Genomic DNA, 26103 nt, shown 5'->3' with positions numbered 1-26103 from the left:
TCAACCAGTAGTGAACGTCCCTGCTCAAGAAGTTCCGGCTTATGTAGAAGAAACACCTGCTGCATTTCCAGAGCTCCCTCCGGATCCCATTCCTTAAGAGGTGGTGCTGCGTAGGTCTCAGCGGTCTACTCAAGGTCAACCGTCTGCTAGATACAGAGAGGCAACTAGTCAGTATATAATAGTCAGTAATGAAAAGTGTAATACCGTGTTTCTCCGAAAATAAGACCGGGTCTTATATTAATTTTAGTCACAAAAAACACACTAGGGCTTATTTTCAGGGTAGGGCTTATTTATTTACGGTATGTACCTTGAACAACATGGGGGGGGGCTGTAGCAGTGTGAAGGATGGGGGGCTGTAGCAGTGTGAAGGATGGGGGGCTGTAGCAGTGTGGAGGATGGGGGGCTGTAGCAGTGTGGAGAATGGGGGGCTGTAGCAGTGTGGAGGATGGGGGGCTGTAGCAATGTAGAGGATGCCGCACCCCCCACCCCCATTTTCCGCACTGCTACAGCCCCCATCATCCCACAGCCCCCCATCCTCCACACTCCCGCAGCCCCCCATCCTCCAATTCCTGCAGCCCCCCATCCTCCACACTCCTACAGCCCCCCATCCTCCCCTTCCCCCGTCATCCTCCACACTCCTACAGTGCCCCCACCCCTCTGCCATAATAAACTACGGTACACATTTCATCCCCAGCAGAGACCAGCACTTCCCTACCTTCATACGGTAGCGTTCGCAACTTGTACTGTACGGAAGCTGCAGCTCTCGGCGGCGGCGGGATCTCCTTCTGTTGCTTAGCAGCCGGGGACAGGTACACGTCTGCCAGTTGATTACCCCTGGCCTAGGTCTTATTTTCGGGGTAGGGCTTATATTGCAGCCCACCCTGATAATTATGTCAGAATTGTTTAGTCTTGAGAAACATATCTACTGCAGAGAGTTGATATAACTACAAATGTATAATAGAGAGTAATGTATATATTGCACATTGTGTACAAAAAGTTAACTCATGTACAGTGTTAAGCTAGGACTGTTATCTCATAGTCAGTATACATAAATACTTCAGTCCATAAAATGTGTATTGTTAATACTAATTGTTTTCTTGTCCACTGTACACAGGACTTTTCTGAGTGGCCACAGAGAGTACCTGATAACCTGAAATTGCATGTAAGGGGGAATGTCATTGTTGTCTAATGTATAGTCAGAACATTTACTAATCTATTGTTTCGGGGGGAGGGGGGGGGGAAACGCCACATGAACTCTTAATTTTATATTATAGCCCTGTGAAGGACATTCGTACAAATGCCTCAGGAACTATTTTTGTTAGTATTCCTGTTATTGCATGGCCCCAGAGGTCGCTTCATATCCTCTGCCCTCCAGGACGGCTTCTTTTTAGAGGGGGAGTTTGTGGTGGCCCAGTACAGAATCTGCTATTCTGTACACCTGCCTGTCCTGTGTGGTGGCTTCTATTCCAGTGTTCTGCTGGGTCCACATCCCTCCTAAGGACTATAAACTCTCAGGTCAGTCATATGTTGGTTAATCTTTTGAGGTGTTTGTCACTTTAAATAATGTTCTTAAAAACCCTGTTGTCAAGGGGAGGTATGCAAGGTGAACCAGGTGACTTATCTGGCCAAAGGGATCACTATATTGCTACCACCTTAGCTGGTAGGAGCTAGCCAGTGCAGTAGAGTCTTAGCTGACAAGTCTGTGTGATCCGAAAGGAGGCCCGAGGCTTAGTACTACAACCATGCTTCTACTGCAAGTTAACCCCTGCACCTGTAGTGAAAGTCAAAGCTGCAAGGTAGGAACTAAAACAGTGGGGAAACTACAGAAGTCCAAGTAGTCAGTCAGAGTCAAGCCTGTCAATTGCTAAAGTCAAGCGTGGCTGCCTCAGTTAAGTCAATTACAACTACAAGTACCAGCAAGCTGATAAGCTTCTCTAAGTTCACCCTGCATCTCCTTAGTACCAAACTGAGCTTTATGGACTTTAACACCTTGTTAAAGGTGAAGCTGGTCTACCTCATGTGGTGTACAGGTCAACCATACCCTGGCATCACAATCACAAAGGGTTAATAACATCTGCCCTTCCATACCCATCACCACAACTTGGTCCAATGAGTAGACTTTATTCTTTAGCATCTATTAACATAGTAACATTGTTCATAAGATTGAAAAAAGACCATAGTCCATCAAGTTCAATCTATAACCTTAATGAATCCCTACTGAGTTGAACCCCCGTCTGTGCTGGTGTGCAAATCTTCTTTCCTTAAGACGTAGAGGATGGCCCCTTGTTATAGATACAGTCCTGGGTATAAATAGATCATGGAAAAGATCTCGGTACGGTCCCCTGATATATTTGTACATAGTTATTAGGTCGCCCTTAAAGGGGTACTCTGGCCCTAAGACATCTTATCCCCTATCCAAAGCAGCTGGGGACCCCCGCAATGTCGCATGCAGCACTCACGGCCATCACGCGCCCTCCCATAGACTTGCATTACGGCGGCGGGGCGTGACATCACCTGAGGGCGGAGTCGTGATGTCCCCGGCAGACTCGGAGGCTGCATCGCTGTGTGGAGCTCCCACAGGTGAGTGCTGCATGCAAACTTGCGGGGGACCCCCGCTATCAAACATCTTATCCCCTATCCTATCTTTCTGGTACTGTAGTTCTCCCATTCCCCGTATTACTCTGGTTGCCCGTCTTTGAACCCTCTCCAGCTCCACTATATCTTTCTTGTACACTGGTGCCCAGTACTGTACACAGAATTCCATACTCCAAGATATTCATTGAAGGGGTACTCCACTGCTAGACATCTTAACCCCTATCCGAATGATAGGGGATAAAAAAGTCTGATCACGGGGGTCCCGCTGCTGGGGCCCCCCGCGATCTCCCGCAGCACTAGTCGTTCTAAACAAACGCTGGGTTCCTGAGGGAGTGGTTGTGATGTCACGGCCAAACCCCTCATGATGTCACCCACGCCCCCTCCATTCATGTTTATGGGAGGGAGTGTGTCTGCTGACACGCCCCCTCCCATAGACATGAATGGAGGAGGTGTGGTGTGACGGCACAAGGAGCGTGGCTGTGACGGCACGATCACGGCCTCTGGCTCCGAGCATTCTGAACAAAATTTACCCCTTTAAAGGTCCTTGGTTTTGCAGATAACATCAAGAGGAAAGAGTTCTATGTTGTCATAAAGGTGATATTACAGCTATTTCTAATTTCTTATTACCAATCTATTGTGTATGGGGGCCTCCAGATTGTCATCTGTTAAAGTGAAAAAATGATCAGGCATGTTGAATTTCAATACCCGATCCTACTGTTCTTTTAAGAGAGGGAAGTCTGGCCATGGCTTTCTATTTCTTGTACCCCTGGGGTGAGTATATACCTGTATGAGGTTATCGAGAAAAATGAGTTTTAAGCCAACAGCTACCTCCTCAGGCTGTGTGTGGTATTACAAATTGGCTCCATTCACTTTAATGGATCTCAGCTGCAATACCACACACAGCCTGAGGACAGGGGTGGTGCTGTTTTTGGAAGAAGTCAGCTGTTTTTCTAATCCTGCACAACCGCTTCAAAGCGGCTGTGCAGGATTGTATAGTCTTACATTTTAGGAGTATTTTTTTTTATCAAGTTATAACACATTTTTTTTTTTTTTGCTGAATATTATTTGCAAACAAGAGAAGCCTCTGAAAATCTGTCCATGATCAGCTTGGAGGAGCTCTATCAATTGAGACCCTTGTATTAATAGAATAATTTAGATGATTTATTGATGAGTTGTTTCAAAGTTATGAATTTGATGTTCGTATGCACTTACTATAGCTCTGAGCTGCAGTAACCCAGCACGGCCACTACACAATGTGGGGCACTGTCTCCTTTTAGCTCCCAGGCCTCCTCTGTCCCGTCTGTAGAGAAAGCAGCTGGCAGCTATAGTGAGGAGTAGGATAGAGGCCTATGGAGAGAGGGGAGGCCTGCAACCAGCAGGTAACACCCAGATCACTACCCTAGCAGCAGCAGCCTCAGGCCCCTGGCACTACTTTTCATGCTCCCTCCCAAAGCTTTTAGTCCGGACAGTAAAGGGTGCCATGGTCTGCATCCAGCTGGCTCCCCAGTTATTGTCCCTGACAGCCAGGAATTGCCCTTAGCCAATGGACGCTCTAGACTGGCGCCCACCTTGCCTAAAGGTGGCACCGGCCCTGAGTTCAACCAACCTTACTAAGCTCTCCTGTCTCCAAAACTGCTATGATCTCAGAAGGTAAGGCCTTATGGTCCCCAATGACACCATCCTTGCCCAGCACTTGGAAAACCCCTTTAGTGTTGGCTGCCCCCCAAAGACTACTATTTGCAGTTAATAGGGTTATCCAGGAATGGCAAAACAGAGCTAATATTTCTAAAAAAAAACAACAACAACAAAAAACAGCACCACTCCTGAATTCAGGTTGTGCATGGTTTTACACCTTTATCTTTTGTCTACATCTTTTGACAAAGAGCGCATGCGCTCGAAACGCGTCAAGAACCCTCAGAACATGTGAAGTGCCACAGTCTTGTACCATTTTAAGAGGATTTGAAAAATAAAGTCTTCTGTTTTCCAAGTGCTGGATCACTTCGTTTTCTTTTGCCATGGTATTACACCTTCAAATGGAACTGAGCTGCAATACCACACACAACCTGAGGACAGGTGTGGAGCTGTTTTAGATTAAATCAGCTCTGACACTCTATTCCTGGATAACCTAGGTGATAGGGTTTCGCCTAGGTATGAGTCCCATTTGTTCAGATATGTATGCCTCAATTCTGTACCATCAATTGGGGAAATTAAAATGTTATTTATATAGAAATTTGGGTCTTGGAGTGAAATTCAAATGAAGCGGGACAGGGAGAGGTCGGGACCTTTCTAACTATTGAAAGGTAGAATGTATTTGCTTCAGTAGGTAAATGGAACTTTTCCTTAAAGGGGTACTCCGCTGCTCAGCATTTGGAACAAACTGTTCCGAATGCTGGAGCCGGGAGCTCGTGACATCATAGCCCTGCCCCCTCATGACGTCACAACCTCATGACGGCTGTCATGCCCCCTCCCATAGACTTGCATTGAGGGTGCGGGGAGTGATGTCATGAGGGGGCGGGGCTATGATGTCACGAGCCCCCGGCACCAGCTCCAGCATTCGGAACACTTTGATCCAAACGCAGAAAAGCGGAGTACCCCTTTAAGAACATGAAAGAGTAATCGCTTACGCGTGAGAGGATCTGCCAGACCTGCTAGATGGAAGCATCCTACAGTGATCCAAGGAGAAATTACATTACTATCAGGGAAATGGGGATTAAAGAGGAATGGCTTTAAAGGTGAAAAGTTTGATTTTAGCAGGTATTTATTGGACACTGTCCTCCATATATTCAGAGTCAATTTCATATATCCCAATAAATTCTTAGGTTGGGGTAATTCTGGTGAGGATTATATTAAAGCACATGGGTGTATGGGAGCGATCCACAGTTTCTCTATCTCGGTCCATTTGTTGTATTGGAGAAACTGAGACCATGAAGGTATTCTCCTAATATGAACCAAATACTGTAATAGTGTTTTAAGGACTTCTGTTCAAGGACATTACCAGTCCACCTTGAGACTTTTTCGTTGTAAGGACCGAGATAGCTACTCTATGGCGTCCGTCCAACCTTCCATATAAATCTAAGTAAGGCTGCATTCACACCTCGTTTTCAGCCTTTAATGAGCCGACTGGAGTCCAACAGTGAGTCCGATTGGCAAATTTTTGACCCCAATCCAGTTTTGTGACCGGACCTAAAACCATAGTATACTACTGTTTTAGGTCCGGTCAGGAAACCGGATACGGAGTCACCGCTTGACTCCGGTCGGCTCATTAAAGTAAATGGATTTCAGCGCCGGCTGGGGTACGGGAGCATCCGGTTTCCCCCCCCCCCACAGCCGGATTCGGCAACTGTAGGCTGAAAACGAGGTGTGAATGCAGCATAGGGAAGATTGAAATTTCCTCAAGGCATGGAGTGGAATCGATACCGGCAGTGTTTCCAACAGATTCAAAAAATGTAAGCAATACCGACATTTTTATGGCCGCTCTCCTCCTAGGAATGACAAGGGAAGCGGTGTCCATTTCATTATTAAATACCTCATGTCTTGGAAAAACTGTGGGAAATTATTTGTGTATATAGTATTGAACTTAGAAGTTATTCTCACTCCTTAATATGTCAGGAAATTGTCTTGCCGTTTGTAGGGGTAGTTTGACCATAGTAGGGCCAGGTCAGATGGAATTCTATTTATTGGAAGGGCTTCAGTTTTACTGTTATTCATTTTATAACCTGACAAACGCCCATATGCATTTAGGACAGTGAGTAGGGATGGGAGTGATATCAATGGGTCAGACAATGTCAATAGCATGTCATCCGCAAATAAAGAGATCTTAAAGGGGTACTCCGGTGAAAAACGTTTATTTTTTATTTTTTATCAACTGGTGCCAGAAAGTTAAACAGATTTGTAAATTACTTATATTAAAAAAAATCTTAATCCTTCCTGTACTTATTAGCTGCTGAATACTACAGTGGAAATTGTTTTCCATTTGAAACACAGAGCTCTCTGCTGACATCATGAGCACAGTGCTCTCTGCTGACATCTCTGTCCATTTTAGGAACTGTCCAGAGTAAAAGGAAATCCCCATAGCAAACATATGCTGTTCTGGACAGTTCCTAAAATGGACAGAGATGTCAGCAGAGAGCACTGTGCTCATGATGTCAGCAGACAGCTCTGTGTTTCAAAAAGAAAAGAATTTCCTCTGTAGTATTCAGCAGCTAGTAAGTACAGGAAGGATTAAGATTTTTAAATAGAAGTAATTTACAAATCTGTTTAACTTTCTGGCACCAGTTGATTAAAAAAAAAAAAAAAAAAAGTTTTTCACCGGAGTACCCCTTTAAATTCTTTATTTTGAACTTTTATCCCATTAATATCGGGACAGTTCCGAATTTTAGCTGCCAGGGGTTCTATACATAAGACGAACAGGAGGGGAGACAAAGGGCATCCCTGTATAGTTCCAGTCTGGATAAATAATCTAGGTGAGGTGGCATGGGGAAGGCAAATATAGGCAGAGGGAGAGGAATAGAGATGTGTGATGACTGACAAGAACGGGCCGGTCACCCCATAGGCGAGAAGCGTTTGCATCATGAATGGCCAGTTTAGGCGATCAAACGCTTTTTCTGCATCTAAATTTAGAAGAAGCCCAGAGCTCCTTGTCTTGTTTAGTATATCTATAAGATCTATAGCACACCTTGTGTTGTCACCGGCCTGTCTGTATATGGTGAAGCCTACTTGATCCTTGTTTATTAAGGAGGGGAGAATCTTACCTCATCTATTGGCTAGAATTTTAGTGAATATTTAAAGATCTGAGTTCAAAAGCGAAATCGGTCTGTAACTACTATCGTCAGAGGGGTATTTTCCCTGCTTGGGTATGACCGTGATGAAGGATTCTAGCATGGTAGAATGGACAGGGGTCGTATCGAGGAAGAAGTTATATATGGACAACATACATTATATGGGGCAAGAACCTCACTAAAGGATTTGTAATAGATATATGGGAGACCATCTGATCCAGAAGGAAAGTTTCTCCACTTTACCTATTTCAATGTCTTTCATACGGTAACGTGTAGAGACTATTTGTTGTAAAACTCTCAAGGAAGAGCAGGTCGACATACAGCTCTCAAGTGAGTGTAATTTACGATTGAGATCGGTAAGATCCTTCATAGCGTCTTTTTCAATTGTGATGCTAAGGAAATGTCTCCTGAGAACCGACTTGTGGGCCTCCCATAGTATAGAGCTAGACTTTACCGATCCCTCAATGTAATCCTTAATACATGTCAATAGAGAAATCTTATGTTCTTCTTTTTTGAGTAGAAATTTGTTTAGTCTCCAATGGCACCTTTTTCGGGGAGTATCCAAAGGTTTCAAGTCAGGAGTCACCGGGGCGTAGTCTGACAACGTAATGGGGTGAATCTTAGCTCTCAGTAAGTCGAAGACCAAAGATATTTCCCATGAACATGTCAGTGCGGGATTGAGTGGAATGAGGGTGGGAAAAAGGTATATTCTCCGCTACTGCCATTACAGATTCTCCACAGGTCAAAAAGGTGAAATTTTCTTATTAATTTGCAAAAGGCTGTAGAGGGATGTATGGCTGCAGGAGTGGGTTTGCTTTGAAGGACAGACTGTCTTGTCCATAACTATAGAAAAGGGTATATTGAAATCACCACCAATTATTAGTGTGGATGGGGAAGTGGAATTAAGTTTAGTTAAGACTCTGTTAAGGAATGGTATCTGTGATGAATTGGGGGCGTATATGGTACAGATAGTAATAGGTATGTTAGAGTTTTCCCGATAGAATAATGTATTTACCATTGGGATCCACCTGAGAACTAGTCACCTGAAGCGGGCATGTACGTGATATTAGTATCGCTACCCCTCCCTCTGTCTTGGGTAGCTGAATTTACTATGGGATATTGTTTTAAAGCGCATAAACTTGGGGCTATGTAATCTACACACAGCCTTTGTACTGTGTGCAGATTGTGTCTACAGTAGTGTTTTTACCTTAGTTCTCTATCCAAAAAATGGTTTTGATAGCAGCCGCACACAGTCGGATAGCCGTGGCGCAAGGTTAGCTTTGCCCCGCCGCCGACATGCCTATCCCCTGTACGTCAGCGCTGGGAGCGCTATGTGATTCACACACAGGTCACAGCGCATGCGCATCTTAGCTTATGCCCCCCACGTGCCTCAGCGTGTTATCCTGGCAAGCGCAGTGCTAGAAGCAGAGAGCGTGCGGGTTCACCGTGGAGGCAGGCGGCGGGAGGGAGCGCTTGCCAGGATAACATGCTGTGGCATTCACGGGGGATAAGCCAAGATGCACATGCGCTGGGATCGGTGTGTCATTCACACAGCGTTCCCAGCTGACGTACAGGGGATAGGCGTGTCGGTGGCGGGGGATAGCAAACCTTGCGCCACCCCTATCTGACTGTGTGCGGCTGCTATCAAAACCATTTTTCGGGGTGATAAAAGCAGAGATAATTAAGGTAAAAACACTACTGTAGACACAAAGGCTGTGTGTAGGTTATATAGCTCCAAGTTTATGACAGTTGCGCTTTAAAACAATATCCCATAGTAAATACAGCTACCCAAGACAGAGGGAGTTCATGACAGTTGTGCTTTAAAGCAAAGTTGAAGAAACTAGATTCGTCATGGTGTGTTTCTTGAATTATGACAATATCAACCTTTTTTAGATTTCAACTCTTTAAGCAAGAGTCGTCTATTAACATCTGTGTTGAGGCCTTTAACATTTAATGTCATGAAACGCGCCATGATAGAATCATAGAGTATGCGTTTATAAATGTACAAAGTGTCCTACCGCTTATGGAAAAATAGTTCGGGGATCTATTCCCAACCTGTAATTCATCTTTAAAGGTCCGGAGAAAGAGGAAATGAAGAGACTGGTCACTTGTATTGGAATAGGGCTATCAAATGAGGTCACAACACAAATAGGGGTATCGAATGAGGTCACAACACAAATAGGGGTATCGAATGAGGTCACAACACAACGCAAAAATATGGATAATAAACCAGGACTAAGAGGGGGGTAGACCCTCTAAATTGAGGAGATCCTACTAAATCGTACTCTTATATACTTAAAGCTGATTTCAGCCTAAGGGAGTGAGTGAACTCCTCATATGTTGGGAGAGAGGCAAAAGTGTAAGGTAGACTACTATCCAGGTATAAGTAGTCAGTAAGACGTCTCCCTACACTCTCTATTTCAACAATTATGACAAAGCCTAACTTCTCTATAAAAGAACATATGCAAAAAGTATATATCAGTAACACTATCTAAGCTATGGGTTAGACTATAGTCAATGGTAAACACTGGCCTTCATTTACTATTGCAAACCAGACATGCTTTTTCGGGTTGTGCGCCAGATTCTGTCGCATTGTGCCAGAAATTCTGTCTGCGCCAGAATTGAAAAAACCCGACTAACTCTCCATTTTGCTAAGAAAACCCGAAAAGGGGGCGTGACAGCCGGGAAAAGGGGGCATGGTCTCCAAAAAGGGGCGTGTTCCCAACATTTTCACAAAAACCCAACATATTCACTAAGGTTTTCACAGAAAATGTGGTGGATTTGAGCTGAGGAAAACCCCAAAGATCAGAACATGTGTAAAAAAAAAAAAAAGCAAAGTGTAGGGAAAGTGGAAAATGTAGGGAAATCTTAGTAATAACCATGGAAAATAAATTGTAGGGAATTAAAACCCACAAAGAAACCTACACAACACTCTATTCTAGCATAGTAGATCACGTTTCTGGGTAATCAAGTATTATAAGACCACCACAGATGCAGGTCAGGTAGGAAAGTTTCTGTGCGGAGATCTACGTCTCAATGGCGTCTTAGCATGGGAGTTTTCCTTCTTCTGAGGGCCTACTTTGGACCAAACGGGTGGTGGAGATGGCGGAAGGGGCAAAAATTCCCAATTTAGACTGGAAAAGGAGCACTATAAATCGGCACTGATATACCTATAGAAAGTGTCCGTCTAATTGTGGGGAAACGGAATGTTAATACTTAAACTGGGGACGATGTATCGGAGACCGGAATGTCAGGAGGTGCTAATGCAGACATCAGTGTATGAGGCTCCCCCCGGAACATCCAATGCCTCCCCGCTAATGGAAGAAATCCTTTGATGTCTACCAGGGATCGACCCATTATCGGTTTGGCCGATATTATCGGCAGATATTCACGATTTTGGACGTTATCGGTATCGGCAATTACCTTGCCGATAATCCGATAATGCCCCGCCCCCCCCAACGCCACCACCCCACTGCCCCCACACCCCCACCGTACCTCAGCGCCCCCACCGCACCGAACACTGCACCGTGCACTGCCCCCCCACCGCACCGCATTACTTCTGGCTCCTGCTGCGTCCTGCGTTACGCTTTGCGCTGCACCGCGTAATGACGAGTGACTTCCCCAACGCGACGTCACCGTCAGTGCGCACAGTGACAGCTCAGGACGGGAGCCAGAAGTAGCATGGGCCCCGGAGCCCGGGAACAGGTAATTATAAAACCGGGGATGGGGGAGGCAATGGGGCAGCGGCGGTGGAAGGGTGCGGTGCGGTGGGGGGGGGGGGCGGCGGCGTGCGGTGCAGTGGGGAGGGCGCTGGGGCAGCGGTGGTTGGGAGGAGCCCCGGACTGGCAGGGGGAGAGAAGCGGGCGGCGGCGGTCTCTGGCCCAGCAAAAGCCACTGCAGTTCATTGATTTATAGCACCCGCTTTGAATCAATGATCTGCAGCGGCTTCTTCGGGGCAGGGGGGTGGAGAAATAACCGATAACTTATACCGGAATATTGGTATAAATTATCGGCTATCGGCCTGAAAGGCCACAGATTATCGGTATCGGCCCTAAAAAATCGATATCTGTCAATCCCTAATGTCTACCTACCAGCCTTGGATACAGTCATCGCGTGAGTGCTCCGCAACTTTTTCTCTTATTGCTATTGAATTCCCAATTTGGCATCTCAGGAATCGGAATGTCTAAAGCCATGCAGAAAGATTGCAAGTCTTGAGAAGTCTTCATATTGAAGCTCCTGCCATTTCTTCTTGCTGTGATGCAAAATGGATATCCCCATCGCTACTCCTTTTCCCTAAAGGTCTGTAGCAAGGGTCTCAGAAGTCTGCGTTTTTGTAGAGTAACCCATGACAGGTCGAGCATGAGTTGCAGAGTAGCACCGTCGAAATCGATGGACTTCAAACTGCGAGCTTTCTCCATTATTTCTTATTTAATTTATAAATTTGTGGTGTCCCGATACTGTATGGTATACCGTACCTTGTATGGTGGTCCCCAAAGTCAGAGCTACTTCATTTCAGTAGAGTCCTCCTGGTGGGATAGCCCCTAGTCGCCTCTTCCTTCTTCAATTTTGTGATGTTTAAATGTATATTTAATTGTGTGTATATAGTGTCGCAGGACCTTAGGTCATGTGACTAGTGTTAGTTCTATTAGAGTATGTTGAAGGACCTTCCTAGGTCACGTGTGTGGTCACATGTCTAGACCATAATTCCTTGTAAAGTGAATGACAGATGGTATGGACCATTGAGCTCAAGGCCAGCCCCTGCTCATATAAGGGAGCTGCCAGCCAATCCTTGCGCTCTTGCAGTCTTGCTCTCTGGTGCTCTTGTTCTTGCTCTCTTGTTCCTGTACTGCAAAGCAAGCAGCATATCTCTTGGGTTCCGGACTAGCAGAGAGAAAAGATCCGGGCAACTTATAAAGACAAGACCAGGCCGAAGTCTGATAATACTAAACCGTGAGTTATAATACAACTCCCCACTACAGCTAGCGTGACTGCTGGACCTAAACTCAATCCCCTAAATCCAGCGGAACAGCGCATATCAATCTCCTGAGCTTAAAACTCACAAGGTCCCAACCAACTGTCAGGATCCTCATAGACTCTGATTGTACAAAGACTGTTCATGTTTGATGTTGCATAAAACCTGCAGTAAAAGTTCCGACAGTTTTCTGAAAACCCTCCGGTTGTGGACAATCATTTATTATACCTCCCTTTCGCTCTTGGGACGGGTGGCGATAGGACAAGCATATATAGAGGAGCCCTCACCCTGGCGTCCCAAATGATAAGGGTTAAACTAGCACCCTTTAGTTACCACACAGCTACACCACATATACCTTACACCCCCAAGCTACCACATATTATTTTAATAATAGCACCCCCTGCTGTTTTATTTCAGTAGCTCTACTGTGTCCACCTATCTATCTTCTAAGTAATTTACCATTCCATAAACAAGGGTGCCTGCAGCGGTTGCAAAACTACAACTCCCAGCATGCTTGAACAGCCTTCAGCTGTCCGGGCATGCTGGAAGTTGTAGTTTTGAAACAGCTGGAGGCATTCTGGTTGGGAAACAATGCCATAAACCTTCAGTAGAAAAATATTTTTACATAACCTACAAAGCTTTATGACTTCATAAACCAGGCATCACGTGTACTAACAGGATATTCCAGGAGATATGCGAGGTGCGAGTTTCAGCATCATTTATTTACACATTTAGATTTTGTGCCAAATCCATTTTTGTACAATAAAGTCATTTCAGGCTAATTTCCCAGCTGAAGCGGTTATCATGTATATAGATAACATAAGGCAAGGAACAGCAGTCACCGTAGAAATGCAAATGAAGCGCAGTAAATCGTCCTGACACTCGCTGTACAGAGCAACAAAAATGTGGAATAAAGCTGCAGCCCCATCCATATGGTGACCATGACAAGCTATAAAACTGCCAGTATAACACACACCAAAACATACACAATATATAAGTAGCTTACTCAACCAGAAGTTATCCGTCTTATGTAAAGGTTGACTTATCCACAGGAGCTTTCAGATTGTTGGAGATCCCACCACTCCATTCATTCTCTATTGGGCTTTCCAATATTGCCGAGTGCAGCTCTTGGCAATGATCACAAAGCCCATAGAGAATAAAAGGCATGGTGGACGCACATGTGCTGTCTGCTTTGATCATTCGTCGCTGTACTTTTACTTTGCTCTGGGGATTGGTGAGGGTCCGACCGCTAGGACCACCCACTGATCTGCAAGTTATCCCTTATCCTAAAGGAAAACCTCCTGAAAGCTCCATGTTATCTATCTACCTCCAATCTATCTATGTATCTACCTATCTATCTCATATCTACCTATTTATCTTATCTATCTGATGTCTTTCTATCCATCTCATATCTATCTATCTCATATCTATCTCCTATCCATCCATCTATTTCATATCTATCGTTCTATCTATCTATATTTATCTATCTATCTATCTATCTATCTATCTATCTAGCTCATATGTATCTATCTCATATCTATCTATCTAATTTTTCTTTATCTCTCTCTCTCTCTCTCTCTCTATATATATATATATATATATATATATATATATATATATGTATATATGTGTGTGTGAAAAATTCCAAGTGTAGAGTGGCACTGTGTGGGATTCAGATCCCCGGATCTAAGCAGGTGCTCAGTCCTATGTTGGACTCGACCACGGTGTCCCAATCAGGTATGTATCCAAGAAAAAATAGGGCGGCACTCCAGCGATCCAAATGTACAAAAATACCTTTATTCACCCAAGTGAAGCAACGTTTCGACCTTCTCAATGAGGTATTAAGAATGATGCTTGAAAAAGACCTAATTGAGAAGGTCGAAACATTGCTTCACTTGGGTGAATAAAGGTATTTTTGTACATTTGGATCGCTGGAGTGCCGCCCTATTTTTTCTTATATATATATATATATATATATATATAGACAAAGAATACGGGGGAGTGGCTACCTCCATGTTGGCCTTGCACCCCACCCACCTCTATCAGGTGTGTATATAAGGTGGCTTGGATGTTCCAGATCCTGCCGTGCTTACTGAACTGTTCACACAGAGGCATATTCACAGTGTAGGGTCCGTCCCAGGAGGCTACCTTATCGCGGTGGGACGGTCCAAGCTATTTGACCGCCGGCGAAGACAAATTTGCGAGCTAAGTGCCTCACTATTTCATAGTTTCACATTTGCATCTATTACACCATAGCTGTATAGCTCTCCATGTTTTAACTGCATATTCATGTTGCACCTATATCCTTGTGCTGGCAGTGTGCTGCTGCATTCTTCTGTTGCTGTGTATATATATATATATATATATATATATATATATAGCAGAACTGTCAGCAACAGGTATTTTTTTTTTAAGAGAAAGATAAACACTCTTAAGGGTGGGGGGGGGGATTTCTTACTATAGGCATTAGTGCACAGTGCACATGGGGTCCCATATCGGGAGAACAAGAGTGCCATGACCAGCATTTGGCAAAGATTGGACAAAGAGATTGGTTCAACAATGGCAGCTCTAGTGGAGTTGATCGACCACTGGACCTCATAGACCCCATGAGGCTGGACATGCAGAGGACCCTCTGGGGGACCATGGCTAAATAATGGAACATAGAAGGCTAAGGAAGCATATAACAGATTTGCAGATTTGCACTGTGTATCTCCTGCTGTCAAGATATTCTTCATACAGATCTTGAGACTGTATACAGCAGCATGATCCCGTGCTATACAGTCACTGCGTGTAATCTCTCATCGGGGAGGCTTTTCAGTTTAGCTATTCGGTCAAATTAGTTTACAACAAAGGAACATTATTCCATTGGAAGTAAATCAATGTGATCTCTATGTGTGTCCTCGGGCAAATTCAGCATCTCAAAAGGAAGATGAAAATAATCTCAAGTCCATGTGAAACTAAAAATTAAATAACATTTCAGGGTCATGTCCTGTAATACATAGATGGAAGCATGAAGAATGGCGGTGCTTGCAAAATAGACGGGAAATAAGATAATCCGAAGGAAGACAAGCAGGCCCGGCCCAATGGACACAAGATCTATTACCCTTGCCTTGTCGTATATTGTTCTATGTTCCTCTTTAGACACTTACCTCTTCCTTTGTCTTTTTGGACAGCACTCTCAGCCAGTCGCCGATCATGCTAAGTACAGCAGCAAAGTAGGCAAGGCCAACCAGGATCCAAAACCATACCACAGGTTTGTATAAATCAAGGTATTCTATATCTGATCCACCTACAAGAAGAATGATGAACATAGTCAGTAGACAAGAATGCAAATGTAGTGGAAGTTGACATGTTCCGACCGAGGCGTTGGAAGGCAGGGTTGGGCTGGTCCAACAGAAGACCACAGGGGTTATCTAGTGGGCCACAGCTTTCCAATATTAATGGAGTTAAGCTGGAACAGGAACATACTTGCCAACATTAAAAATCCCAAACTGGGACATTTACAGAGGATCGGTGGTCAGTATAAAAAATATCATATCATTCTGTAGTATAGTCAGGTGGGCGGGAACTTTATTTTAACAAGGATTTTAAATGCTAAGCTCAAGTTAGTCAGGTAGATGGAAGAAAAACCGTGATCTGTAGGCGCGTAACGCAAGGAGACTCAAATATCCAGTTAGGATAAAGGTTCTTTTATTGACCAATCTTAGACGCGTTTCGAGGTTCCTAACTCTTTCTCAATAAAACATAGGCTCCTGACATGTTTAACAAACAGGTGCTATTTAAAATGGAAAAGCCAGCGAGTGAACCGTAACCGCCCCGTGTGAACAGCGCTGCTCAGTGACGTGGCTGGCCAATCGGGCATAGTGCTGCGGTGTATAGACACGCATCACAGCACTACAACAATGCGAAAACAGGTACGGGTTACCTATTCCATCAGCCGGCAGCATGCCAGCTAAGGCCTACTTTTATGTTTTTTGTACATATACTATTAAATAGATATGGCTTTTTTCTTATTTTTTTTTTTATATATGTTTTAAATGTTTGTAAAATCAGATGGGTAATATTTTTACTTTCTCTACAACCATGTGTATTTGTTCACACTTTATGTTTACCCGTTTGAGTGCGCCGGCCACGTCACTGAGCAGTGCTGTTCACACGGGGCGGTTCCGGTTCACTCGCGGGCTTTTCCATTTTAAATAGCACCTGTTTGTTAAACATGTCAGAAGCCTATGTTTTATTGAGAAAGAGGTAGGAACCTTGAAACGCGTCTAAGATTGGGCAATAAAACAACCGTTATCCTAACTGGATATTTGATTCTCCTTGCGGTACGCGCCTACAGATCCCGTTTTTTTGTCTGTCTACCTGATGTCCTTGATCAGCAAGGGGAACCCCCAGCTGATTCCTGGGAGGCATCTCCATACAAATACTGACAAGCGCTACAAGGTGGTTGTGTCTGGTACACAACCTCAGAAGGTGAGTGGACACCCAAAGCGGTGTACATATCTACACCTACTGTATAGAATTATTACAGACATACTACTCTTAGAAGAAGCTCTGCTCTCTCCTTTTTTCACATTCAGCTTGCAAGCTCAAGTTAGTGTAAAACTGATTCATGCCCCCTTAGACTCATACTCCCACCCCCTGAGCCTGATTCCAGCCCACTCATCCTCATATTCACACCCCTGAGTCTGTTTAATGTGACCTGAGCCCACCATTCACACCACTTTCTTGGATGAAATTCCCACCCATTTGACTCTTGAGGAAAAAAGTGCAGATAGTCAATGAAACAGTAAAATCTCTACATCTCAGTCATTGCTGGTGGTGGTTGGGGGGGGGGGGGGATTGGTTGGGTAGTGTTGGTATCAGGTCACCTGAGGCTATACAATGGTAAAAGAAAAATACATTTTTTGGTAGCGGAAACAGATTGTCTTTGAGGTCTTTGCGCAGAAACACTCCCAAAGTCACTTTTGGGCAGGCATTTTACATTTCTGGATGGGCATCTATTCTGCCGTAATCGGGGCTGTTGTCAAGTATGCAAGACAATACCCCACAGTGCTGGCCATCTGAACTGACGGTGGAGCATATTACTTGTTTTTGTTGTTCATTTTTCTTTTACATATAATTACCTAGTTAGTACAGTTGTAAAAAGCCACATGTCCATCAAGTTCAACCAAAAATGGAGGGGATAGATAAAGGGAAGGGGTATGGGTGCATGAGGGATGTGATTCTTTATTTCTACAAAACAATTGTCCTTATTGGTTACATCAAACTAATGCAATAGTAATACAGATAGTCTCGATATGCACAGCTATTTACTCATGGTTTCAGGGCTGACTAGCAGTGTGGGTCAAGGAATAAAGAACTACATCCTATCTCAGGTGTTAAAATCCCAGTGAAGTATGAGAAATCAGCAGAATCCAAATGAATGGAAGATCTGAAGAAACGTCCTGTGTGGTGAGAAACAGCTGTAACCTGTTTGTGGTGCACAGTGTCCATGAGACTTTTAGCCCTGTGTGATGATTTTTACACCTTAACGGGGTTATCCAGGAAAAAGTTTTTATATATATATATATATATATATATATATATATATATATATATATCAACTGGCTCCAGAAAGTCAAACAGGTTTGTAAATTACTTCTATTTAAAAATATTAATCCTTTAAGTACTTATGAGCTGCTGAAGTTGAGTTGTTCTTTTCTGTCTAAGTGCTCTCTGATGACACCTGTCTCGGGAACTGTCCAGAGTAGAAGGAAATCCCCATAGCAAACCTCTTCTACTCTGTGCAGTTCCTGAGACAAGCAGAGATGTCAGCAGAGAGAACTGTTGCCAGACAGAAAAGAACAACTCAACTACAGCAGCTGATAATTATTGGAAGGATTAAGATTTTGTAATAGAAGTAATTTACAAATCTGTTTAACTTTCTGGAGCCAGTTGATATAAAAAAAAAAAAAAAAAAAAAAGTTTTTTTTCCTGGAAGACCCTTTTAAAATAAAGAAAAGCTGATTTTGCACAGCACCCCAGTAAGTGTCTCCTAACCTTTTATTCATTTGGATCTTTTTTGTTATATGCTATTTGTTCTAGAGGTTAGGCCCTTAGTATAATTCCTTCTGGGATGACTAAGGCACTTGTTCAGAACGCTCGGAGCCGGAGGCCTTGATCGTGATGTCACGGCTACGCCCCTTCGTGATGTAACACCACGCCCCCTCAATTCATGTCTATGGGAGGGGGCGTGTTGGCCCCTCCCATAGACATAAATGGAGGGGGCATGACCGTGACGTCACAACCACTGCCACAGGAACCTGCCAGAGATCGTGGGGTACCCAACAGCAGGACCCCTGCGATCAAACATCTTATCCCCTATCCTGTGGATAGGGGATAAGATGCCTAGCAGCGGAGTCCCTCTTTAGGTTTAAAACTGGTAAGGCAGTGAATATGGCTACCATTACTCCCTCAAGTAGGAACTACCAATATCTAAGGTCCATATTACATGGTTCAACACTTGTCCTAGATCAACACTTGTCCTACAGCCTATCAGAAAGCTCGAGCCACATGCGTGGAGGGCCACACGAATGATCCCTAGATTGTATCTGTGGCTCTCTGCTTCCATCATTTGTCAGTCACACCTCCCCTATTATACCAGTAGAAACAATTGAGTAGTTTAGCTTAATTTAGAGGGGATCGGTGACAAGTCCATTACTTAGCATTATATAAAACAAAGGGCATATGGAATTATACTAAGGATATTGGATACTGTCTACTCTCCGGACGGTATGACTTTATGATACCGACAACTTACCGGCCACATAATCTCCAAATCCAATTGTGGTTAAAGTGATGACCACGAAGTAGAAGGCGTCTAATGTATGCCAGTTCTCAATGTGCTGGAAAATAAGAGCCGGGATGGCGACGAAGAGGATACATCCGAACAGAATGAAGATGACGGTGGAGATGATACGAATTTTCGTTTGACTTACATTCCATTTCTGTGAAGACAAATAAAACACAACTATTACCACAAATGATATTGGGCTCCTATATATTATCATGTCATATTAAATGAACAGCCTGTGCTCGGCTGATAGATATGTCCGCCTGCTGGGATTAATAATCCCCGTCCAATCTGAAATATTTTTTCTGCAGGCAGGAAAGTAAAAAGCATTGAGAAATATTTCTCACATTTCTTCCAAGATCTGACATTTTCATGTTACTATTATAGTTGTCCATGATAAAGTCATCACAGGAAGTATCATCTAGGTCAAGTCAAGATCGAAAGGCTGGGGTCAGAAGTCCAGGAAGAATCCAAAAAAAACCTGGGTGACCGCTAGTGTTGAGCGGCATAGGCCATATTCGAATTCGCGAATATTCGCGAATAAATGGAGGAATATTCGCCATATTCGCGAATATTCGCATATTCGTAATATTCTCGTTTTATTTTCGCATATGCGAATATTCGCACGTGCGAAAATGAACATATGCGAAAATGTGCATATACAAAAATTAGCATAAGCCGAAATTCGCACATGCGAAAATTAGCATATGCAAATTTTCGCTAATGCGAAAATTCGCGCACCAGTCTCACACAGTAATATTAGAGCCTTCTTACACCACATAAGCTGGAAGCAGAGAGGGATGATCACTGTGATGTGTACTGTAAAATAAAAAAAAAATATGCGATATTCGCGATATTCGCGAATAAAATTCGAATTGCGAATATTCGCGAGCAACACTAGTGACCGCACACAATCCCGATCATAGATGGCTGTGGTCAGCAGATGCCCATATAGTCAGAGGGAATGTGAGACACCAGTGTCTACTCTGCTTTACCCAGCGTCACTCTCTGATAGGCTTCCAGCCCTGGTCACCTGGGTAACAGGAGGATAGCCAGTGGGCGCCACACAGAGGAGGAGAGGTAAGTTACTAAGAGTACCCCACCACCACCATTTAAGAGGGGCATCTGGGAAACTGTCAGCTTGCTCCCCCCGCACTAACCAGCGGTACTGGCTGGTAGTGCGGGGGATGTTGATCAATTTGATGCTTACCGTGCCCGGATTCATAATCTTCTATTTTCGGTACATGCTAATTAGGTGCTAACTTGCACCGACCAGGCTAACTGGCACTCTGACGTCAGATTTTTGGCGCAGCGCCGCCCAGCTCATCAATATTCCTCCCCTCCCTCCACAGCACTGCGGGGCGGCACTGCGCCAAAAACGCTGACTTCAGAGTGCCATTTAGCCCGGCCGGTGCAAATTGGCACCAAATTAGCATATATACCAAAAATAGAAGATTACGGCCGAACGGCGCGGCGGATCCGGGCACGGTAGGTATCAAACTGATCAGCGTCCCCCGCACTACCAGCCAGTACCGTTATGTTAATGAGGAGGGAGCAAGCTGACAATTTTCCTTTAACAGGAGCTGGTTGGTCAGCGTAAATATTATGAAATCATGAAATCATGTTGTAGTCTTAGGCTAGGCCAGAGATTTTGGGGACCGAATTAGTCAGTGCTAGACTGCACGGACTTTGCATTGTATTCCGTGTGGATTCCACTGAAAGAATGAACAAGAACATACCTATGGCAGTGGAATTTCAGTGGACGGAAAACTACTCTGAAATTCCATTGTGTGGACTGTACAGCCGAATCCCTTTTACAGCAATGGGACTCTGCTGCTCCGGAAATTCAAATCGGAAATTCCATAGTGTGAACCCAGCCTTACTCTTACGCAATGTCATATATGTACTGGAGCACTGGACCGGTTTAGAGCACTAGGCCACTGTCACGATTCGGCTGGCTGGAGGTGGATCCTCTGTGCCAGAGAGGGATTGGCGTGGACCGTGTCGGTGGACCGGTTCTAAGTTGCTACTGGTTTTCACCAGAGCCCGTCGCAAAGCGGGATGGACTTGCAGCGGCGGTAGCAACCAGGTCGTAACCACCGGCAACGGCTCAACCTCTCTGACTGCTGAGATAGGCGCGGTACAAGGGAGTAGACAAGAGCAGGGTCGGACGTAGCAGAAGGTCAGGGCAGGCAGCAAGGATCGTAGTCAGGGGCAACGGCAGGAGGTCTGGAACACAGGCTAGGAACACACAAGGAAACGCTTTCACTGGCACAATGGCAACAAGATCCGGCAAGGAAGTGCAGGGGAAGTGAGGTATAAATAGGGAAGTGCACAGGTGAAGATACTGATTTAAATCGCAAAGACCCAGCGCGCGCGCGCCCTAGGGAGCGGGGCCACGCGCGCCGGGACAGCACAGACGGGGAACGAGTCTGGTAAGCGGGTCGGGATGCGCATCGCGAGCGGGCGCGTCCCGCATCGCGGATCGCATCCAGGCTGGGGACATTATCACAGCGCATCCGGTCAGCAGGTCTGACCGGGGCGCTGCGAACAGGAGAACGCTGCGAGCGCTCCGGGGAGAAGCGGGGACCCGGAGCACTCGGCGTAACAGCCACGTTTAAGGGGAACTCCACTGGGCAGCGTTCGGAACATTTAGTTTGCTGCGGGGGTCATGACATCACGGCCACGCCTCTGAGATGTCACACCACACCCCCTCAATGCAAGTCTATGGGAGGGGGCGTGGTCACCTCCCCTCCCATAGACTTGCATTGAGCGGGTGTGACGTGACATCACCAGTGTGCAGGGGCAGTGAATACTACAGAGGAAATTATTTTCTTTTTGAAGCACAGAGCTCTCTGCTGAATCACAAGCACAGTGCTCTCTGCTGACATCTCTGTCCATTTTAAGAACTGTCCAGAGTAGGAGAAAATCCCCATAGCAAACATATGCTGCTCTGGACAGTTCCTAAAATGGACAGAAATGTCAGCAGAGAGCACTGTGCTTGGGATGTCAGCAGAGAGCACTGTGTTCCAAAAAGAAAAGAATTTCCTCTGTAGTATTCAGCAGTTAATAAGTACTGGAAGGAGTAAAACATTTTTAGAAGTAATTTACAAATCTGTTTAACTTTCTTGCACCAGTTGATTTAAAAAAAAAGTTTTCTACCTGAGTAACCCTTTAAGGGGCTCAACACTTGCCTTTCCCTGGAGAGTGTTGGCCAACCATGCTATGCCACTGGCCTCAAAGTCAACCTATAACTCGACTGTGTTTAGAATTTTTCTCCAACTTTATCCCCTCAAAATAGGCATCCAGTTATACAATTTATAACAACAAAGAAGGCCCATGACGACCCTTCTAGCCGTTTTCTGGTAGGACTTCCTGCTATTTAGCATCAGTTTTTAGGAGAATGGAAAGGGGAAACTTTCAACAAGAATTCATTGCCAAAACCATCTAAAAGGTTAATTATCATTTTCCTTCCCATACTTAGCAGCCCTTCAGTAATTCTTATAATAAGTGTGTTATTTTCTCAACCAATTAGACACGTATATAAGCAACCAGCCATGTATTACGACCATTGCCAGGATTTTCTCTGCTTTGTACACAGCCCATAGCAGCGCAATTTCTAATCTTAATGAATCGGCCAGGAGCTGTTGGACTATTGCCCACCTTGTTTTCTTCCAGCGAGTAAGCAAAAAAAATAATAATAATAATAATAAAAATTAGAATGTTTTTCTATTTACATAGTGCCCACTTATTGGGTGAAGTACAACCGGAAAATGAATGAACCAGCAAAATGACAATTGAGGGAAATTAATGAATGAAAGAATAAGGAGACAAAAGGGAGAAAGGTGAGTGGGAAACCATACACGGTGGAGGACACAAGAAGTGGGGGCAGCTTTATCCAGGTCACTAGATGATATCAGGAAGAGATTTTTCTGACATTTTAGATTTCCACCTTTTTGTTTTCAGAGACATAAGCCACTGCCAGGGCTGTCTGGCAGTGCCCTACTCCTCCTATTTCAATTGAGAACACATGAATATTTAAGCATGTATATGGGAAGTTCAGGAGAGATGGTGAATGCCACCTTTTTGGCCTTTATACAGCAGAATTGGCTATTATTAGAGTATAATGTAGAGGAACTTGTGTAGGACTTGTGCTTACCTTTTTTAATTGATATGGCAGGCATGGGATTTCAGCAAAACTGATTTAGATTTTCCCACTGAAATAATTGCTTAATGCTGCCTACATTTCCCATGGATCCTCTGGATTTGCAGAGAGAGGGGGGTGGAGTCTAATCACTGCAGTTCCCCTTATAAGTTCACTTAGCAGTAGCCAGCAGCCTAAACTACTGAGATTAATAAGTGGGTTAGAGTTGTTCACATCATGTGCAATCTAGATGTCTAGGGAGATTCCCAGATAGAGATTGTGACATAGGGGGAGATTTATCAAAACCTGTGCAGAGGAAAAGTTGACCAGTTGCCCATAGCAACCAATCAGATCGCTTGTTTCATTTTTCAGAGGCCTTTTCAAAAATGAAAGAAGCGATCTGATTGGTTGCTATGGGAAACTGGTAAACTTTTCCTCTGGACAGGTATTGATTAATCTCACTCATACAGTTTAGGTGAAGAAGATGGAGTTAAAAGATGGAGCTAAATTTTAGAAAAATAAAGTTTAAAGAGAATCAAATCCAGGGTTGTGTGCATGGTGCCTATTTGGCAATGTACAGAGGCCTTCTGCTTTTTAGTATTGAAACACAGAGGCTCCATCTACTGACATACAGGTTCTGTCGAGTACCGTAAGTACAAAGCTATTATCATCTATATTCTAGGCATCTAACATAGTATCGAGCATGACATTGTTTCCTTTTGTTAGTTTCTTATGTCTCAGATTGATATTGAAGGCATCACCAGGTACAAGTCTTTGTCCTAGAATGGGAACACTAGTATGGGCCTATGCATGAGGCCTTAAAGGGGTGCTCCGGTGGAAAACTTTATTTATTTATTTTAAATCAGCTGATGCCAGAACATTAAACAGATTTGTAAATTACTGCTATTAAAAAATCTTAATCCTTCCAGTACTTATTAGCAACCACGGAGCTCTTTGCTGACACCTCTGTCCATGTCAGGAACTGTCCAGAGAAGGAGAAGATCCCCATAGCTACTCTGGACAGTTCCTAAAATGGATAGAGGTGTGTCAGCAGAGAGCACTGTGGTCGTGACAGATAAGAAATCCTAAAAGAAAAGAATTTCCTCTGTAGTATACAGCCGCTAATAAGTACTGGAAGGATTAAGAATTTTTTATAGAAGTCATTTACAAATCTGTTTAACTTTCTGGTACCATTTGATTTAAAAAAAGAAAAAAAGTTTTCCACCAGAGTACTCCACTCGGACTTGCAGAAGTCCAAACTCTGCGTGTGGGGCATGGCGAGGCACAGCTCTGCAGTCTTCATTGATGTCACGCCTGCTGGGGAACACCCACTTTCTCCTGCTGGGAGCTCACACAATGTGAGCAAGGAGAAAGGTATGATGCACAGCTTTTAAGAGCTCGGAATTTTTTTTAGGGCAGGAGGGGTGTTAGGAGTAGTTAGGGAATATAATCAGTTAGTTAGTTTAGAAAATATGGTTTGATGACAGGTACTCTTTAAAGGGGTACTCCGGCGCGTAGACATCTTATCCCCTATCCAAAGGATAGGGGATAAGATACCTGATCGCCGGGGTCCCGCCGCTGGGGACCCCCGTGATCTTGCATGCCGCACCCTGTGAGAATCAGTCCCTGGAGCGTGTTCGCTCCGGGTCTGATTACTGTCGATCACGGGGACGGAGCAATGCAAGCCTATGGGAGGGGGTGTGACATAGAGAACATTAAAAAGAAATGATCATGTGACTTATGGTTTTGAATTGCGTGACGTCACACGGGGGTGGAGACGTGACGTCACAATGCTCCGTCCCCGTGATCGACAGTAATCAGACCCGGAGCGAACACGCTCTGGGGACTGATTCTAACGGGGTGCGGCGTGCAAGATCACAGGGGTCCCCAGCGGCGGGACCCCCACGATCAGGCATCTTATCCCCTATCCTTTGGATAGGGGATAAGATGTCTAAGTGCCGGAGTACCCCTTTAAGCCTAAAGAGAAAAAAAAACGTACTGGAAAAATGTGTACCTTTTAGTGTTTTAGACCTACTCCAGGTTTTGGCTTACACATACTGAGCCATTTATTGCCATGTAAAACCAGCCTAAAAAATAAATGTAAAAAAATCCTCATTTAGACTTGATGAACAGTAAAATGCATGTACTTACTACAAACATATCTTCTACTCGTGCTATCCCTTTGCCAAATATAGTTCCTAGTTGGTCTCCAACACCGGCCAATAAGAACCCAAACAAGGGAATTCCAAGAAGAGCGTAGATAATGCAGAAGATTTTTCCGCCTTTTGTTCGTGGTGAGATGTTCCCAAAACCTAAGGATAAAAGAGGATAAAATAATTAAGAAAGAAAAAAAATGTATAAATTTAAATGTGATTGTCTCCATGTCAATGGCAGCTGATCCAGTACAATATAATAGGCATGAAGAATGGCCATAATATGTTTATTTACGCTAGGAGATCATAGATAAAGGGAAATTACCGTCTATAAACACATGAATAGACCGTACCGAAATGGTGTGACAGCTTGTGACGGGTTGCGGTCATAACCAAGGACACAAGGTCAATTGTTTCTGCAGGAAAAGTAGAAATTGTAAGCGTTCAAGGAGAACGGAATGAACAGCATCTAGAGGATCTGGTGTAGGATAATGCTGTATAAGGAGCGGGTCAGTCATACGATTGTAGTGAGAACGATGTTGTTTGCATCCAGATTCAGCAAACCCTTAGGCCCCGTTCACACTAGGAAATTCTGAGCAGCTCCTCGGGAGCTCAGAGGAGCGGCG

At 44.3% G+C, this 26103-nt stretch overlaps 1 protein-coding gene across 7 annotated transcripts in view; it reads right to left on the bottom strand.

Annotated features, from left to right (window-relative positions):
* KCNK2 (potassium two pore domain channel subfamily K member 2) overlaps positions 1–26103 on the bottom strand; it is a 209851-nt gene that overhangs the window by 41207 nt on the left and 142541 nt on the right. For all 7 annotated transcript variants that reach the window (XM_056568323.1, XM_056568325.1, XM_056568321.1 and 4 more), the window contains 3 exons: positions 25476–25636; positions 19148–19334; positions 15495–15634 (listed from right to left, as the gene is read on the bottom strand). In XM_056568323.1, the coding sequence (XP_056424298.1) occupies positions 15495–15634; positions 19148–19334; positions 25476–25636 (488 nt within the window). The remainder of the gene's footprint in view (positions 1–15494; positions 15635–19147; positions 19335–25475; positions 25637–26103) is intronic.

This window comes from Hyla sarda, chromosome 3, assembly GCF_029499605.1.
Source record: "Hyla sarda isolate aHylSar1 chromosome 3, aHylSar1.hap1, whole genome shotgun sequence".
NCBI classification, from domain to species: Eukaryota; Metazoa; Chordata; class Amphibia; order Anura; family Hylidae; genus Hyla; species Hyla sarda.
The sequence above is the reverse complement of the archived record's forward strand: the minus strand, read 5'-3'. Positions and strand labels throughout refer to the sequence as shown.